The sequence below is a fragment of the Ostrea edulis genome, chromosome 10 (genome assembly GCF_947568905.1).
Source record: "Ostrea edulis chromosome 10, xbOstEdul1.1, whole genome shotgun sequence".
Taxonomy (NCBI): domain Eukaryota; kingdom Metazoa; phylum Mollusca; class Bivalvia; order Ostreida; family Ostreidae; genus Ostrea; species Ostrea edulis.
Genome location: NC_079173.1, coordinates 41,386,193 through 41,405,364, shown reverse-complemented (window position 1 = coordinate 41,405,364; position 19,172 = coordinate 41,386,193). Strand labels below are relative to the sequence as shown.

General features: G+C 33.7%; 1 protein-coding gene across 1 annotated transcript in view; it reads right to left on the bottom strand.

The window, feature by feature from the left end:
* LOC125665416 (leucine-rich repeat-containing protein 15-like) overlaps positions 1-19,172 on the bottom strand; it is a 996,853-nt gene that overhangs the window by 491,315 nt on the left and 486,366 nt on the right. Inside the window, exons 5-6 of the mRNA XM_056150956.1 lie at positions 7,946-8,017; positions 6,791-6,862 (exon numbers count right to left, since the gene is read on the bottom strand). Coding sequence (XP_056006931.1) covers positions 6,791-6,862; positions 7,946-8,017 — 144 coding nt within the window. The remainder of the gene's footprint in view (positions 1-6,790; positions 6,863-7,945; positions 8,018-19,172) is intronic.

Genomic DNA, 19,172 nt, shown 5'->3' with positions numbered 1-19,172 from the left:
CAATGACAGTGACGGTCCAAATGATATTTAAATGAAACCTGGATTCATCAGTGAGCAGAATATTGGCCCAGTCCTGAATTTTGAAACGCAGATGTCATCTGTACCACGATAGTCTAGCGATACGATGATGTTAACGCAGTATTGGGCACACCGCTGGACGTCTTGGGCTGATGTTGTGCTCGCGCAGACGATTACGCACATTCCTTGGACTGATTGGTCGAAGTCCAGGAATGCTACGAGCAGTCAAACTTCCTGTCTGGAAATGATTTCTCAGGTGCACAAGACTATTGTGGTTGTCCTGTCGACGCGACGTCACACGAGGACGCCCAGGACTTGGTCGATCCCGAGTGTTACCAGATTTTTGGAAACGTCACCATAATGCCTGGATGGGGTTCCGATGAACTCCAAAGTGTCTTGCTAAGACATTTTTGCCATTCCAGCTTGAAGCATCCCAATAGCACGATCACGTTGGTTTTCGCGGAGTCGTGGTATTACAGAACTAAAGTGCTTTCCTTAACGAATAGTGTCCAAACAAACCGTTTATACTTCATACTCCAAACAATATTGGCCAGTAAAACTCGTGCGTACGAACACTTCGATAAACAACATGTGTTCACTAACCATGAAAAAGTCCGTGCATCTGAGTCGGGCACTATGCGATATTGTTTAAAAACATCACCTTTATCGATTCTTTAGATTTTATAAATATAAACAATAAATATAGAAAAATCATACTAAATTTTATAATGCACAGGTTTTTTTCCCGCTAGTATATATTCAGTAAATGAAAAGCATACATGTACAACAAGTAATAGGGATATTTGATAATTACCGATGTGATCTCTCTCTCTCTCTCTCTCTCTCTCTCTCTCTCTCTCTCTCTCTCTCTCTCTCTCTCTTGGACTAAACCTCGATCCTAAAACCAGTGGAACATACTTAATCTTTTTGATTTTTAAGTCATATATGTATAGGAAGCGCTGTTTGAATAAAGACTATCTATTCACAAATTACTTATAAATATCAAAACACACATTTCAACATTGAAATATATGACTACAAAAACTGTAAACTCTAAGATTTCGAAAATAAATGGGAAACGTGGACAAATATTCTGAATCTAAAGCACAACAAAACATAAAGACCCTGACTATTTGATTCTTGACACTAAGGATTTATCTTGTATATAATCTCAATGCTTCTATCTATAACAACTATTGTTATTTAATTACCTCCTATTTATAACAGCCTTACATTTACTTTCCAACCATGACAACCTTATACTCTCTCTCTCTCTCTCTCTCTCTCTCTCTCTCTCTCTCTCTCTCTCTCTCTCTCTCTCTCTCTCTCTCTTTCTCTCTCTCTGGCAAATTCGGTGTTCAAGGTACATGATCACTTCCATCATATTGTGTTAATATACATTTTGACAAATAATCAACAAATTGGAATTTATTACATAATTAATAGAAGCAAAAATACAAACCATTGAATTATTTATATTTATAATCCCGAGTTAATCACATTTGAATGCGACGTATGTTCAATGTACTTTGATAGAAATTTTCTTTTAAAATAGGAGTATATGTATAATACAATGACATGTGTATAACAATTATATTCCATGCAAATTCCTAGGATATTTATCACAATAGAACTAAATTCCAGTTAGTTAGTTTGGGTATTTGAAAATAACACCAGTTTTTTACTTCGTATGCAAAGTGTGAAATATAATGAGTCGGTGTGATATCAAATTTAGTCTAATATCACGTTATATTGAGCCGACCCAATATATTTCCCACTTTCCACAAAAAGCCAAGCACTTTTGTTGTTTTCAAATACACGGAAAACCCCTTCAAATTCGCGTAGAATGTACACGTCATACACAGATCATTTTTAAAGTCATAAATCATAGTTCCGCTACCCGACAAGCATTTTTTTTATTTAAAAAAGGTTTGAATGACGAAGTATGACCATACAGCAGATTGAACTTTAGAGAGCCCGTGCTAACATTATTTATATTTTTCAATGTATCGGAAGGGGTATGCTGCCGGTTAAGTTGTGTAGCAGTTTTGTAAAGCAATAAGATAACAACAACATTCTAGTAGTCTTCATTCGCCCAAACTGTCTCAATTCCCCCTTCTGACTTCAATTTCTTAAATCACACAGTGGCTAGGTTTCTACAAGGATTGTAATTAATTATTCCTAATTACAATGGAAATCATACGTTAACAAAAATTCACTGCTCTTCTGGTACACATTTTTTTTATCTTCCATTTATCAAATTGAAATTACTCGCATGTGATTGTCGTTGTTCTTGATGTTACATCTATACTATTTATTTCATCTATACTATTTATGTATACTGGATGTGGAGAATCTGGCCGTTTCATATAAAAGGTGTGAACGTCTACAGGGAGGTCTGTAAACGGATATGTACCGAAAACACCAATGTATCTTTAAACAAACTGAATGACTTAAAGCTAATTTCTAATTAATGAATGGGATGGAGGGCATGTTGGCCAAGCGAAAAGGTTTTTGGGTGAATGATTTCAGAATTTTTATTCTTGATGTTACATCTATACTATTTATTTCATTTCTTTGTTTTATTACACAGAAGTACACGGCGGCAGCGACGGAGGTACAGGTCACATCCACCGAGATGCGCGGTGGCATCCACGGAGATTCTCCGTGGACTTCAATGTTTAGCTCACTAAAAAATAAGATTTCAAAGGTGCCGAAAATTGAAAGGGCCGCCATGTTTTTTTTTTATCCAACACGTTGCGTGGAACACACATACAACTCGTGTCGTGCAACACATATCCAGGGATCCGTGTTTACCCAACTCTTAATTTTGCATTCTTTATAGGAATTATGAGATGAACTTTATTGCAAATAGGATGAATTCTCTATCGTCAGCTTCCTATATTTATGTAGCAATAACCCATTATTACTTTGCCTTGGTGTCTATGCGCCCCAACTGATTCAATGGACAACCACATATCTGCAGATGATCATTCTGATTTGTAATTTCGCAGATATTCAAAAGAAGACCCACATGCTTTTTTATGCTCATTTCGATACAAATACTTCCCAATGTTGAAAAGGGAACAACCAAATTATATTTACTGACTTCACCTTAAAAAAATAAAGGATTGCTGTACTCAGCATTACACTATTTTGATTCCATTTTGATCAATGTATTTTGGCTTCCTTTTAGGAAAGGCGGTTTATCAACTATTCTGAGAACAGAACAATTTGGTCTTTGAGAAGAACATTGGATGCTGTTAACTGAACGGAGTGCATATGTTCTTACCGAGAACGGAATGGTTTAAATGGCATAGTAGTTAATTTCATGGTCTGTGAATGTCTCTTTTCAATATCAAATATTTTTATCTCCATTGTTGTATTTGAAACGCTATATCCTGCCTCAAGTGTTTCCAGGGGTCGTGTTTAACTTGTCTTAATTTCTGTATTGTTTGTGCGACTCGATTACTGTTCAATAGTTCATTTTTTTTTGATCAATGTTTGGTATATTTTATTGATCAATGTTTGGCATATTCACCCTTTCATTTAAACTGAGTTATCAAAACTCTTTACTTATCGTGATATCATACAACATATACAATATTGTGCTTCATGAGATAAATGATGATTGTATTTCAAGGGAGTATTGTATGAATGTAGGGGGATCTGACACACAGTTCATTGCATTGAAAGAGTGGCGTTCCAAAGATTCAATTGCCATAAAATAAGTAAAACTTATATAGATAGACTCCGTATACCCGTAGATTATTGAACGCATCAAACATTCCATTTGGTAATGTTACAATGTTATTATACTTCAACAATCAGAATCATAAAGATATTCTCAACTCAGTTGATAAACACTGGAATGGTGATATTCATATATATTTATATTTACTATCTAATGATTAGATGGTAAATTTAAATATATATGAATATCATCATGGCAGTACTCATTCCGTAATACAATGCATTAGAGAACTTTAAAGGGCATTTGCCTATAGCTACAGAGACCGAATCACTATGAATATGTTAGGCATATGAAGATTATCGAGTATGTCGTCTGCATCTAGCATCTCGGTCTACGGGAACGGTTCAACCGATGGTTTTGTAATAATGATACAATACAACTTACTTAAAATATGATTACCGTTGTCAGGGGATAGTATGATATAAGACCTCTACTGTTATTATTGTAGACAGAATTACCATGCAGTTCCTGTGATCGCTCACACGTGTGATGAATGAAAACAAGGCTTAGTTGTCCATTCCCGTCTCATTCAATACCAGATACATGTAAGTTGACCTTACCTCTAATGTGTGGTTAATATCACCGCACAAACACAAGAAATTAATCCAAGCGCAGGAGTGTTTTTTTGCAATTCTTCTTTCAGTATTTGTAATTTCAATTTCTGGAAGTGACAACAATGCCGACTAGCACCTATAGTGACTATACGTGCGCTGTTTACAAATAGATAGATATAAAATGTTCAAACCAAGTGGAAATACAAGTCAGCTCCGTGGTAAGAGATATGTACCTCAACATCAGGAGAATCTCCAAGGTGAAACCCCATCTCACCCAGGAAGCGTGTGCGAAGGTCATCAATGAAAAAGTCATATCCCACCTTGACTACCACAATACCCTCTTCCTTGACATGACCGATCGCCACATGCACCGACTGCAAGTGGCTCATAACAACGCTGCACGTTCTCTCAGAAGAACGAATACCTATGTGCCAATTGTATCATGTCTAATCAAAGTCAACCACTTTGTCATCTTACTACCATGTTTTATTTAAATGATTTATATTGTTTTAGTATTTCCTTTATAGCTCTTGCAGATCTGTTATTGGTATATTATCATTGATTACTAACACAAACAGTGTACAGCGCATGAAATTATATGTAGAGCTGCGCTTTATAAATCAATAAAAATAATAACAATAATAATAATAAGTTGATGCTTCTTATATTGAACTATTGATTTTTTCAACATCGCGTACTCTTTTCTTATACGTTATGACAGTACATTTTGTTTCCCACGGTTGTTCCCTTAATCGGAAGAATTAGGCGGTGAATTTGATATATGAATGAAAAATGTACACATTAAACAGTTTTTGAAATATGAATGAAATGTGAATACAACGAACAACAATCAATGAAAGGTGAACATAACGGACATTGATCAATCTCAGAATTCCTATAAGCAAAACAAAATATATAGTTGGGCAGACACGAATCCTTGGACAGACCAGAGGTGGGATCAGGTGCCTATGAGGATTAAGCATCCCCTGTTGACCGGTAACATCCGCCGTGAGCCCTATATCCTGACCAGGTAGACGGAATTATCCGTAGTCGAGATCTGTGTGACAAAACGGTCTAACAATTGATATGAAACACGCCAGACCGCATTTGACCCAATGATAGGTTGATCGTTATAATAGCCGTATAATTTGCGAAATGCTGACTTCAATCGAGACTGTTGAAACCCCTGCACCATCAACTAGTTTGTCAGTAGCTTACCTCTATTAAAAAAAACTGACTATACACACAGCAAGCTCTTGCGGATCGAATCAGTTGAGATACATAAACATCATATGCAGGTGATAAAGGAGTATTGCTACATAAATATGGGAAGTTGACAATGGAGAAGCTGAATTAATCCCGTTCGTCATACAGTTGATGTGTTAGTTTGCCGTTAATATCTACTTAAGATAAAATATCTTAGTATAAAGTACACGTGAACGACTCCGTGGTCTCTTTATTTCGAGCTCGCAGGGATATATGGAATCGACACATGAATAAAAGTTATTATTTTTAATAAATAAAACGTTGACGATACATCTAAATATCAAATTGAAGGCCAAAGCAAGATAATGTTTGTTCTCACGGTAATAATATAAGTGGTCAATGAATGAAATTTCACCACGAAATGATTTTTTACGATAATAATTATAAATATTTCTATTTTGCATGGTTTCTTGTTCCAGTGATAATATTCTAAACAACCTGCTATTTAATCAGAGGGACGTATTTACCCTTCTCTTGATTTTATAACTTATATGAAATCTATAAAATTCATCACAGTTCATTATATTTCTTCTTTTTTTCTCTTCTTTACTGATCACTGTTCGGTATCTTGACGTCTTCATCTCAGCTAGGTTAGCATACAGTGTGGCATATCAATATGTTAGATACATTACCAATGCCGCAAATGACAGTACATGCACTATAATTATTCATACGATGATTATTGACAGTATTACAAGTGAGTGTTTTGTTATTGCATGAGGATCTGACAGAAATATTGTATCATTGACAGGGTGACATTTCCAAATCCGTACACTTTTCGTACAATTCTCCTCACTGACATTGGTAACTTGTGGTACAAATAATCGGTATTTTATTATGACCCCTGGGTCGAGGCCTCTGCTGGTGGACTGTTAGTTCCCGAGGGTCTCTACAGCCCAGTAGCTAAGTACTTCGTTACTAGCTTGAAAATACGGATGTATATTTTAATTGCTGTTATAAAATTTAGAAATTCACTTCAAAATTAAGGATTATCTCCCTCATGCATAGCTCTTATCCTTGGACGAATTTGGCTCCACTTTTTTGGCACGCTGTTTGGCTATATTTAACGCTAAAACTTCATAGTTATTTCGGATTTCAAACATTTCGATTGAGCATCACTGAAGATATATTATTTGTCGAAATGCGCATCTGGTGCATCAAAATTGGTACCGTATAAGTTTTACATACATATACTTACAATGTCTGAAGACTCGACAATGCATCAAAGGTTCCAGTCAGTAACGTTGTTATTTTATTGCCTTGCAGGAATCTGAATCATAAATGTGTAACGATTAAACTTAGTTGATTAAAGCTTTCCATGCTTGAATATACTATGTAAATTCAAAATACAAGAGAATGGTATTTACAATAAATATAACTTTTAACACGAGAATTAGATCAATCAACAGCGGTTTATCTATTTTGTATTAAATATTTCCAATGCTATGTCAACTCAAAATAAGAACACCACTCCTTTCTTATTTGAATCGGTTTCCTTCACAGAACAGATATGTCAATGATATACGGAGATAACAACTTTATGACATATGGGATAATTCCAGGTTCTCCATCGTCAGCTTCCTATATCTATGTAGCGATATCCCGTTATCACCTAGCTTTCATATCTATGTCTCCCAATTGATTCAGATCAAAGCTGCATGTTTTGCTTATTGCCAATTTAATTTTTTTAAATTTTGCACTGATCCAAAACAAGTTTTCAAACTAAACTTTTAAATGAAAAGGATATAAAGTTTACAATGACTTATATGAAAATGTGTCTGATATGTGTCCCCAAGTTAAAAAGGCTTATATTTACTCATCTTTTTTTATCTCAAACTGTGATAGAATTGTTGTACACAACATTATACTATTTCAATAGTATTTCCATCCATGCATTTTGTGTTTTGAGGAATAATGGTCTATCAACTCAGAATATGTAGTCATTTTGACAGAATGCCTGTCTCCAGGATTTACTTCATCACCATGTCAGATTTGAAAGATGTTTGTAACAATTTACAATTTAAGTCAAACTCTCGATACAATTTCATGCTAAAAAGAACATCAGAAACTAACAATGTATCACATACAAATTAGGAAGTGTGTTAATTTTGTCTAAAGATTTAATTCACTGAAGGGGTTATATACTGTTATGCATTGATAAAGCCTAAGCTGACAGACGGAATATTTCAAGTCATTAGATTGATGTAGTGTTGTATGAGGGTCTGAAAGCAATGTTGTACATGTATCATTGACATAGTGACATTCCCAAATCCATACACTTTTCGTACAATCCCTCTCAATGATATGATACACTTGTGGTACAATTATTCGGTATTTTCACACATATACTTACAATTCCTGTAGACTTTTCAAGGCATCAAATATTCCAGATGGCAACGTTGTTATTTTATTGTTCCCCAGGTCTCTGAATCATAAAGATTTACCGATTAAGCTTAGTTGAACAACACTACAATGCTGAAATATATTATTCTGTCTACCCAAAATATATATTTACCCAAAATGCAAAATAATAGTGTTTATATTAAATATGGTATTAAACACGATAGTTAAATTCATGAAGATCGGTTTGTCTATTTTGTAACAAATATTTCAATAATTATGTTGATTAGAAATTTTCCAGCCAACGCAAAATGAGAACATCAGAGAATTAGCCACATTTCTTTTATATTTGAATATTTTTACAGAACGAAAATGTTAATGGTATACGAACATATCGACTTTATGACAAATGGGATAATTTCAGGTTCTTCACCGCCAGCTTCCTATATCTATGTATCGATATCCCATTATCACCTGGTTATCATATTTATGTCTCCCATTTGATCCCATCCAAAGCTGCATTTTCTGTTTATTGTCAATTTAGTTTCAAAGTTCGCACTGATTCAAAACAAGTTACCAAACTAAACTTTTAAATGAAAAGGATATAAACTTTATAATAATTTATATGAAAATGTGTTTACAATGTGTCCCCATGTTGAACAGGCTTATATTTACTCATCTTTTTATCTCAAACTGTGAAAGGATTATTGTACGCAATAGTATACTATTGTGATAGTATATCCATCAATGTATGTTGTGCCTTTAGGATTGATGGTATATCAACTCAGAATATGTAGTAATTTTGACAGAAAATATGTCTCAATGCTGCACTTCATCACCATGTCAGATTTGAAAGCTGTTTGTAAAAAAATTACAATTCAAAGTAAACTGTCCATACAATTTCATCGTAAAAAAACGTCAACAGGGTTATATAATAGTATACATTGATAAAGCCGAAGATGACACGCGGAATATTTGAATTCATTAGATTGATCAATGTTTATTATTTTCGCTTCTTAACATTATTGTTTTACAAACAATACGTAGTTAAATATTTCAAACATATATCAATATTGTTTTTCAATTCATTTTTCAGCTTTACTCAACCTCACCAAGAAGTAGATATTATCTATGTTGCTATATATAAACGAGTCTCTTTTTCATCTTAAATCCTATTCTATTTTCAGTGTTAATACTCAAAACGTTGAATCCCATTTCTGGTATTTCCAGAGGTTCGTCTTTACCCTCCCCTTAAGTTTATATTTAGAATGAGAGAGTGAGATTCATTGGTGTTCATCACCTTCACTTCTTCATTGATCATTGTTCAGAATCTTCACATTTTCATCTTACATGTAACTATGATATCACACAGCACGGAATATTATGATGTCAAATATGTTATCAATTACTCTTATAATGACACCTACACCACTCTGATTCATGATTTAATTAATTATTATCAAATTAGTCATCTACAAATGTGTGATGATCTGAATGATTCAATGTCATGATGAGGTACAAATATCGATACCGTTTTCAAATGAATACACCTTTCCTACAATTACTCTCATCAACATGATCCAATTCTTATAGAAATAAATTATGTCCATATATATTATTGTTATTTTATTGTTACTTGTGTATCTGAATCGTAAAAAAAAATTCTGATTAATTCTAATTAATCAACGCTAGAATGATGGAATACGCTATTCTGTAAATCTATTCAATATTCTAGAAAATGGTATATGCAAGGTGAAGATAACGAACAGTGATCAATCTCATAACTTCTACAAGCAATACAAAAATATATAGTTGGGCAAACTCGGACCCCTGGACACACCAGAGGTGGGATCAGGTGCCTAGGAGGAGTAAGCATCCCCTGTTGACCGGTCACACCCGTCCTGGTCCCCATGTTCTGATCAAGTAAACGGAGTTATCCGCAGTGAAATCAGTGTGCCAAGAACGGCTTAACATTCGGTATGAAACACGTCAGACAGCATTTGACCCAATGCGAAGTTGTATTGATGAACTAGATCGTTATAACGACCATATAATTTGCAAAATCCTGACTTCAATCGAGACTGTTGAAATCCTTGTACCACCAACTTGTTTGTCAGTAGCTTACCTCGATTTAAAAACTGACTATACCCAGAACAAGCTCTTGCATATCGAATCAGTTGAGATATATAAACACCATATGCAGGTGATAATGGAATATAGCTACATAAATGTGGGAAGTTGACGATGGAGAAGCTGAAATCATCCCGTTTGACATACAGTTGAGTTGTTAGTTTGCCGTTAATGTCTACTTTCAATAAAATATCTAAGTATGAAGCATAAGTGGACGACACTGTGGTTTCCTTTATTTCGAGCTCACAGGGATATATCGAATCGACATATGGATGAAGGCTAGCATTGCTAATAGACAAAACGTCATCAATATATCTAAAAGTCGAATTGAAGGTCACAGCGAGAGATATTTTCTTCTGACGTAGAAGTTTTTGAATAAATTCTGCTTCATATGAATATAAAAACAGGTCAACTAACAAAGGAGCACAATTCGTGTCCATGGGAATTCCAACAGACTATTGGAAGACCTGATCACCAAAGACCACGAAGATATTGTCAATGAGGAACTCTAGCATATTGTTTTTTATTTCAACTTCAGAGTACTTGTGCGTGGAATCAGAGTGGTGTTTAACAAAGTAAGTTTTTGAATGACTGATCACTAGACATGAATATTTCTGTTTTCCGTTTTTGTTGAAGAATCAACTGTCTGTGATGTCAACAAGTCTAGTATTTAATTTATCGTGAGGAATGGTCGTGTATAGTGTTGAAAAGTCAAAGGTTTTAATGCCATTGATTTGGGAAAAATTCTGTGATTTCAAGTTTACTAAAAGTTCTTTAGAATTGTTTAGAATCCACATTTGATTAACACCACTTCTGGCATATGTAGTCGCACAGTAAGTTTGAAGTTTCTCCTTCACAGCTGTTAACATTTCCGTGAGGAGCAAAGATAGGGGCTTGGTAGAGCACTTACTGGATCCAGCAATATATCTTTGTTTGTAAGGGTTTTTATGTAGTTTAGGAATCCAGTATAGGTACGGTAACTCATATTCATTCGACCCATTGACTGGAATATTAAATGTGTCTAAAACTGAAGCATCGTTTTGAAGAATGTCGTCTTTTGAAAGGGCAGTTGGAGTATAAATATGATTACCAAAAGTGGAATTAATGCCAAGTTCGTTTAAAATACAGTTGTAATTATATGCAGTAAATATGGTTAAACACAAGAATTAGATCCATCAACGATGGCTTATTTTATAGCAATACTAATTTTTATTCATCTGTTAAATAAAGATAAACCTGTCAACTCGAAATAAAAACAACACAAAATATTTCCAATTAGTTGTATTTTTGTTTTTTTATCCTGACAGAACGTAGATGTTAATGTTAAACGAACACATACATTTGAAGCCAAATCGGATAATTTAAAGTTATCCACAATCATCTTCCTGTGTCAATGTAGCAATACTGTATTGTTACACGGTTATGTTATTTATGTATCCCAACTGTTTGAATATATCACAATATTATCTGCTGATGGTCGATTTGTTCATAATTTCTCACTGACTCAAAATGGGTTTCCAAACTATAATTCTAAATCACAAAATAATTATTTTTTGTAATACATTTTTATGTAAATTTGCTGAAAAAATGTGAGTCAATGCCAGACAAGAGAACTACTGATTTATATTTACGACCTTGACTGAAACTATAAATATATTGTTTCCCCAACATTAGACGATGTTGGTAGTATTTTCATCAGTTCATGTTGTGGTTATAATAAATATGATCTCTGAACTATCCTCAGAATAAGTAGTCATGTTGGTAGACTGTTTGTCTCCAGGCCCTACTTGATAAATGCACGGTACTTCTACAGTTGTTTGTAGTAGATTATAATTTAGATTTAACTGCATTTACAATTTCATCAGAAACAAATGAGAAGTCGACAATTTCCAACATAAAAATCAAGAAACTCGCCAATTTTGTTTCAACGTTTATTCACGGAAGGGGTATCCTATATTTCCGTATTTGTTGACTTAGACGAGGCATTCATACCATTATTATTTGATAACTTATATATAGATGCATATTGTAAACGTGTATGCAGATATATAAGGTCGGTTCTGTATTTTTCGGTCGGCTTTACTAAATGTTATCAAAAACATGATAGCATCTACGACGCTTGATGTAGATACGCATTTGTTGAATCCAGGGCTATTTTTTAAAACGTTGGATCCCATCTCAGTTATTTCCAGAGGTCTTTAATTACCGTTCTGTAAGTTGTGTATGATATGGGGTTTATAGAATTGATCACAGTTCACTATGTTCACTTTTTCATTGTTTAGAGTTCGGTATATTGACCTCTTCATCTAAACTAAGCTATTTGATTTAAACATATTTTATTGAGAGACTTAAAAGGATTGGACAACAGGCATAGCCTATATAGACCCTTTCCCAAATCCAAACTAAGCTATCACGCACTATGACTTATCGATATGTCATATTGTACATTTGTATCAATGGACCATATGCCAATACATACACTAAAATGATTCATGAGATGAGTAACAAACAGTGATCCGTTAGTGTATCAGAATGTGACACAGATTTTAAAGTATTCACAGGACGATGTAAACAATAGAAAACGGTTTCAAGTAAACAGTTTTCGCACAATTACTCTCGTTAACATTGTTCTCTGGAAAACAAATAATCATTATCCATATAGATATACTTAACAAGTCCACCCCAAATAATTCAATGGACAACGCATGTTTTGCTGCTGATCAATTTGATTTGTATTTTCGCACAGATTCAAAACAAGTTTTTAGACTAAAAGATGTACGGGTGACATACTTTGTATCCACATTTCGATACAAATATGATCCAGTGTTGAAAAGGAACTACCAATTTATACGTTACTTCAAAATATGAAGGATTTTTTGTACTCAGCATTATACTACTTTGGTTGCAGTTTGATCAATGTATTGTGTGCTTGTAGGAAAGGTGGTTTATCAGTTATTCTGCGAACGGAACGATTTGGAGTTAATATTCAAAACGCCGGATCCTGCTTCGAATATTTCCAGAGGTCGCAATTGTTTTCTCTTAATTCTTTATTGCTCATGGGACTTGTGAGAGTGATCTCCACCTTTTCATGTAAACAGAGCTATTAACAGCATCTCTTATCGTGATGTCATACAACACCTATACTATTACGTTTCATGAGATAAATAATGATTGTATTTCAAAGATGTAATGTATGAGTTTAGAGGAATCCGAAACAGATTTTATTCCATTGAAAGAGAGACGTTAGGATCAATACATTTTCAAATTGATACACTTTCTACAAATCCTCTGGTTGACATTATCCAATTGCCATGCAAATAATTGACAAGTATAGCTACTTAGATTATCCGTATCTTTTTTAACATATCAACCTTTCCATTTGATAATATTACGATGTTATTGTACTTCAAGAATATGAATCATGAAGATAACTTTAGCTCAGTTGATAAACGGTACAATTATGACATTCATATATTGTGTAGACTTTTCCAATGTACAAGAGCATGACATTTGCACTAATTATCGATTTAAACACGAAATTTAAATCTGTCAACAACGTTTTGCCTACTTTCTAACATTGATATAAATGTGTGTGTGTTGATTAGAAGATATCCAGTCAACTCGAGATAAGAAAACCTCAGAATCTTCCACATTTGTTTTATATTTGCATGTATATCTTTATAGAACACATAAGTTAATCAAGATCAACTTGATGTCAAATGCAATTAATTCTACATCCTGAACTTCCCACAACTATGTATCAATATTTCATTATCACCTGGATATGATATGCGTGTCTTACATCTGATTCCATACGGAAGGGCATGTTCTATATATCCTGATATTGGGTTATAAGTTTGCATTGACTCAAAGACCTTTCGCTACTATAATTTGAAATTAAAGAGGTTACCTGAACAGGATATAGGGTTCATGGTGATTGTGACCGGTCGGCAAGGGATACTTACTCCTCCTAGGTACATGATCCCACCTCTGATGTGTCCAGAGGTCCGTGTCTGCACAACTATATATTTTGTATTGCTTGTAGGAGTTATGGAATTTATCACTGTTCGTTATCTTCACTTTCCATGCACTGGTTGCATTGCAATATTTGCAAACTTGCGTGAACATTTCATCCGATATTAAAAAAGGAGTATCGATTTATATATACCGACGTTGTTTCATACTATAAAAGAATGTATTTAACTTTACACTATTTTGATAGTATTTTCACGAATGCTTTGGTGACAGGACGCCTGTTAAATATTCGAGGAATGAATAGTTATATTGACATAATTACATACATTTAAATTGTAGTTGTTTAAAATTATTTTGCAGAGGCAGATAAACATTTAATTTGAATTTGTTTATAATTGTTTTGCAGAGGCAGATAAATGATTTTAAACAGGTATCAATAATTTAGTCCATTTCACCATGGATATGATTATTTACGAGGTCAATCCTTAATGTTTGTATTTTACATGGTTTACATGGTTTCCTGTTCCAGTGAAAATGCTCAAAACGAACATATGATATTACCAGAGTCCTTGCTTACCCTTCTATGATAGTCAACACTGTTTATTATCCTCACTTGTTCATTGACCACAGTTTGTTATCTCGACCTCTTCATCTAAGCTAACTTATCACAAAGTATGACTATTTGATATACCAGATACATTATCAATACCGCATACGTCAGTACCTGCACTATAAATATTTCTGAGATGATTGATGATTGTATTACAATTGAATGATGTAGTATTGTATGAAAATCTGGAAAAAATATGTCACCGACAGGTTGATATATTTTAATATTTATACATTTTTCGTACAATTCCTCTCATTAACATTATTCACTTGTGCAAATGATCGACATATATTTAAAATGTATGTAGACTCGTCAGGTTGTCAAACATTCCAATCGGTAACGTTATTTTATTCACACTCAGGGATCTGAATCATAAACATTTCCCAATTAAGCTTAGTTGATCAACGTTACAATGGTGAAATATATAATTCCGTAAAGTCAAAATGCAAGAGAATGGCATTTACAATAATTATGGCTTTAAACACGAACATTAAAACCATCAACAACGGTTTATCTATTTTCTAGCAAACATTTTCAATCATAATTATGTTAGATATTATCCATTCAAATCAAAATAAAAACACCACGGCATTTTCCACATTTGTTTTATATTTAGATTTTTCTTCTTTACAGAACAGAGACGTTAATGGTATACGAACACATCAACTTTATGGCAAGTGGGATAATTGTAGGTTCTCTATCATCAGCTTCTTATATCTATATAGCGCTATTCAATTAGCATCTGGTTATCATACCTATGTCCCTCAGCTATAGCTCCCCAATGATTCAATGCAAAACACCATGTTCTGCTTATGATCAATTGGTTTTCTAATTACGCACTGATTCACAACACGTTTCCAAACTAAACTTTTGGATGAAAAGGATGTACACAATTTATATCAACATGTGCTTAGAATATGTCCCCATGTTAGAAAGGTTTTTATTTACTTATATCTTTATCTCAAACTGTGAAAGGATGGTTGTACTCAACATTATATTATTTTGATAGCATTTTCATCGTTGCAGTTTGTGCTTTGGGTCATTTTGACAGAACGTAACATATCCCCAAGGCGTTACTTGGTGAACACGTGGTTAGATTTGAAAAATGTTAGTTGCAGTTTATAATTCAAATGTCAAATGAAACTATTCATACAATTTCATCACAAATAAGAACGCCACGATCTGACTATGTATCAAATGTAAAACTTATACAGTACCAATGTTGATGCACCACATGCGCATTTCGACAAGTAATGTCTCTTCAGTGATGCGTATCCGAAATGTTTGAAATCCGAAATAGCACTGAAGTTTTAGAGCTATTATAGGGAAAACAGTGTGCCAAAAAAGTGGAGTCAAATTCGTTTAAGGATAAGAGCTATGCGTGAGGGAGATGGTCCTTAATTTTGAACTGGATTTCTAAATTTTATATAAGCAATTAAATATGCATCCGTATTTTGAAGCTAGTAACGAAGGGATTAGCCACTGGGCTGTAGAGACCCTCTGGGACTAACAGTTCACCAGCAGAGACGTCGACCCAGGGGTCATAAAATACAATTCAGGAAGCACGTTAATTGTGTCAATACATGTAATTCATTAAATATGAATATATTATATACATCATATTATTCAGATATCTTGATTGGACATTATTCGGTCAACTGGAATAAGAAAATTCCAGTATTTCTCTCATTTGTTTTATATTTCAATATGTTTTATTTACAGAACGGGGATGGTTATTGTATACGAACATATCAACTTAATGACAACTTTTGCATTGACAGACATTTATTTGATTTGTAGTTGTTTATAGTTAGTGTACATATGCAAATGAACATTTGAGTTGTAGATGTTTATAATTCCTTTGCATAGGTAGATAAATATTTAATTTCTAGTTGTTTATAATTATTTTGATAGGTAGATACATATTTTTTTTACGTTTTTAAATGCTACTTAATTTCACCAAGTAGATGATTATTTACGATGATAATTAGGTTTTATTTTATGTGGTTTCATGTTCCAATGATGATATCAAAACCAACCTGTGATTTTACCAGAGGCCCATGTCAACCCTTTTCTTGATTGTATTTGAAGTGGAATTGATAAAATTCATCACTGTTTATTAACTTCACTTGTTCATTGATCACAATCGCAGGACACTTAAGGTAACGAATGAACTCGGTATGATAATGAGATCATAATGAGCTGGTACGTCATGACAGTTGCCCCGCCTTGATCAATCCATATTTGGATACATATACACAAACTCTATTTTTAGGATCATATAAAAATATATCGGAATATTGCCTTTATTCTACGCTTAGAATTAGTCAAATTTCCCTGATTTGACAACACATCACAAGGCATTATGATAAGAAATACCCTGGTGAAGTTTGTCGTATGGTTGGAATCAGCGTCTAAAATACGCTTACTAGGCACATGGCAAAGACGACGTTCAGAAGATGTCAGCTGTATAACTTTGAAATCGGAAAAAACAAGGTAAATTCTTGTAATTGAAATAATGATGTATGAATACCTGAAACCAAGGTTGTCAACAATGAAAGTAGAGAACATTTACTGTGTTTTATACATTGACTCAATACTTTAGAGGTAGTATATACATAGTTTGTTGTTCTTTGTTTACATACTGCACACGTCACACGTAGCATTAAGTGCACACACGCAAGATATATGCTAGAGAACTGACGCTCAAATGATACCAGTTGTTTTGTTTTTTTTATTCATATACACACGATTTACATGAATACAGGCAGGTATCTAGGCAGTAAATTCCACAGGCACCTGAAGAATGGACACTACTCCCCCCCTCTTTCTTTTGATTTTTTGTTTGCGATAATTTCTCACACGTAGCCGATGTGTAGCATATTGGGTGCACACGCGCAAAATATGCCTATATGTTAGAGAAATGATGCTCAAATGGTACCAGTTGTTGTTTATTTATATAAACATGAGTACAGGCGGGTATCTAGGCAGTAAACTCCACAGGCACCTAAAGTATGGATATTACATGACCCCCCCCCCCCCCCCCGACTCTTTTGATTTTTTTTCTTGCTATACTTTCTCTGAAATAAGTCGATTTCCTGTCTATTTCATCCTTCTTTCGATTCATGTAATCCTTTCACGATTTTTGTAAGCTTCTACCGGTATGATTTAATTTATTTATTGATTCACCAAGCATGTTGGCATACAATCATGTTACACAATGATGATATATGTATAATGATGACAAACTAAATACTAACAGTTCATATGCATATATGTAAAAACGTGTATATGTATTTGGCGTGTACATATGACATCTAACTGTATATATAATTTAGTATTGCAAGTATAACAGCCTATGCTTTATTACAAAATGTGTGCTCATTTTTTTTTTATACCCGTACAAGGCCACTCTCTAAAGCTTACAAAAAGTGTGAAACGATTACAGTACTTTTAAAAATCGAAAGAGAAATGAGTTCGACAGGGAATCAACACATTTCAGATTTATCGCTGCAAATAATATTTAAAAAAAGGGGGCGGGGGACTAGTATCAGTGCATCAGGTGCCTGTGGTAATATCTTGTACAAACGCACGTGTAACGACATTAATTTTCATGCTCTAGATTTGCAGTCACATTTAATTTTATCAAGTGACATACAAAAAAAAAAAATAAACTTGGGATATTTTCGCTTACATTACAGTTTGAATAAATGGAAGAAAAATAAAAGACTTTGAATGCATACTGATTGCCCACATTTTTTATGTGTATTTGAGACCCTTCTCCAATACATTGAATGTTTGCAGCATATGTATTTATGATATGAGATAATGCTATTTACAGATGTGCATGATACCAACAAGAATATGAACTTTTCAAAGAGCATATTTCCAATTTTCCACATCTCTAGAGCAGTGGCCACAAATGTACATACAAGGTAATTTTTACAAACTTTAAGTAATCCAATCAGGCACTGGATATACATAAATATAGGCATTATTTACATCTAGTCAATATTAATTTCTTCAAAATGATAAATTAAAAGAAAATTCATATGAAGCATGTTTTGATATTGCTGTATGATATGGAATTTGAATGTTTTTATGTTATAATGCACATATAAACTTGAACACTTAGACCTACAGTACTGTGTTTTAAATATTTTTGACTAGCAACTTTCTTCTTTTTTCCATTTAGTACCCACAGATGACAGCCATATTAACTCCAGTGGATAATGTTTACCTCCATCAGCTGGTTACTACACTGTACATAGTGGTCAAACCAGGATATCCACTAATTGCTTTCAGTGATGTGAATTGTCATCTACATTTGTGCTTAGGAACTTTAGTAAACTGTCAAGTTTTAATATGAAGAAAATGACTGCTGAAAAAGCATCTAATCTTGTGTTCTATGAATGTTGTCAATTAAACACAGAACAAAATGAGAAATAGTTTTATTGAAACTTAATTGAAATTCATTTTGAATTACTTTGCATTGACTGAGTACTTCAAATTTTAATCGTTCTAC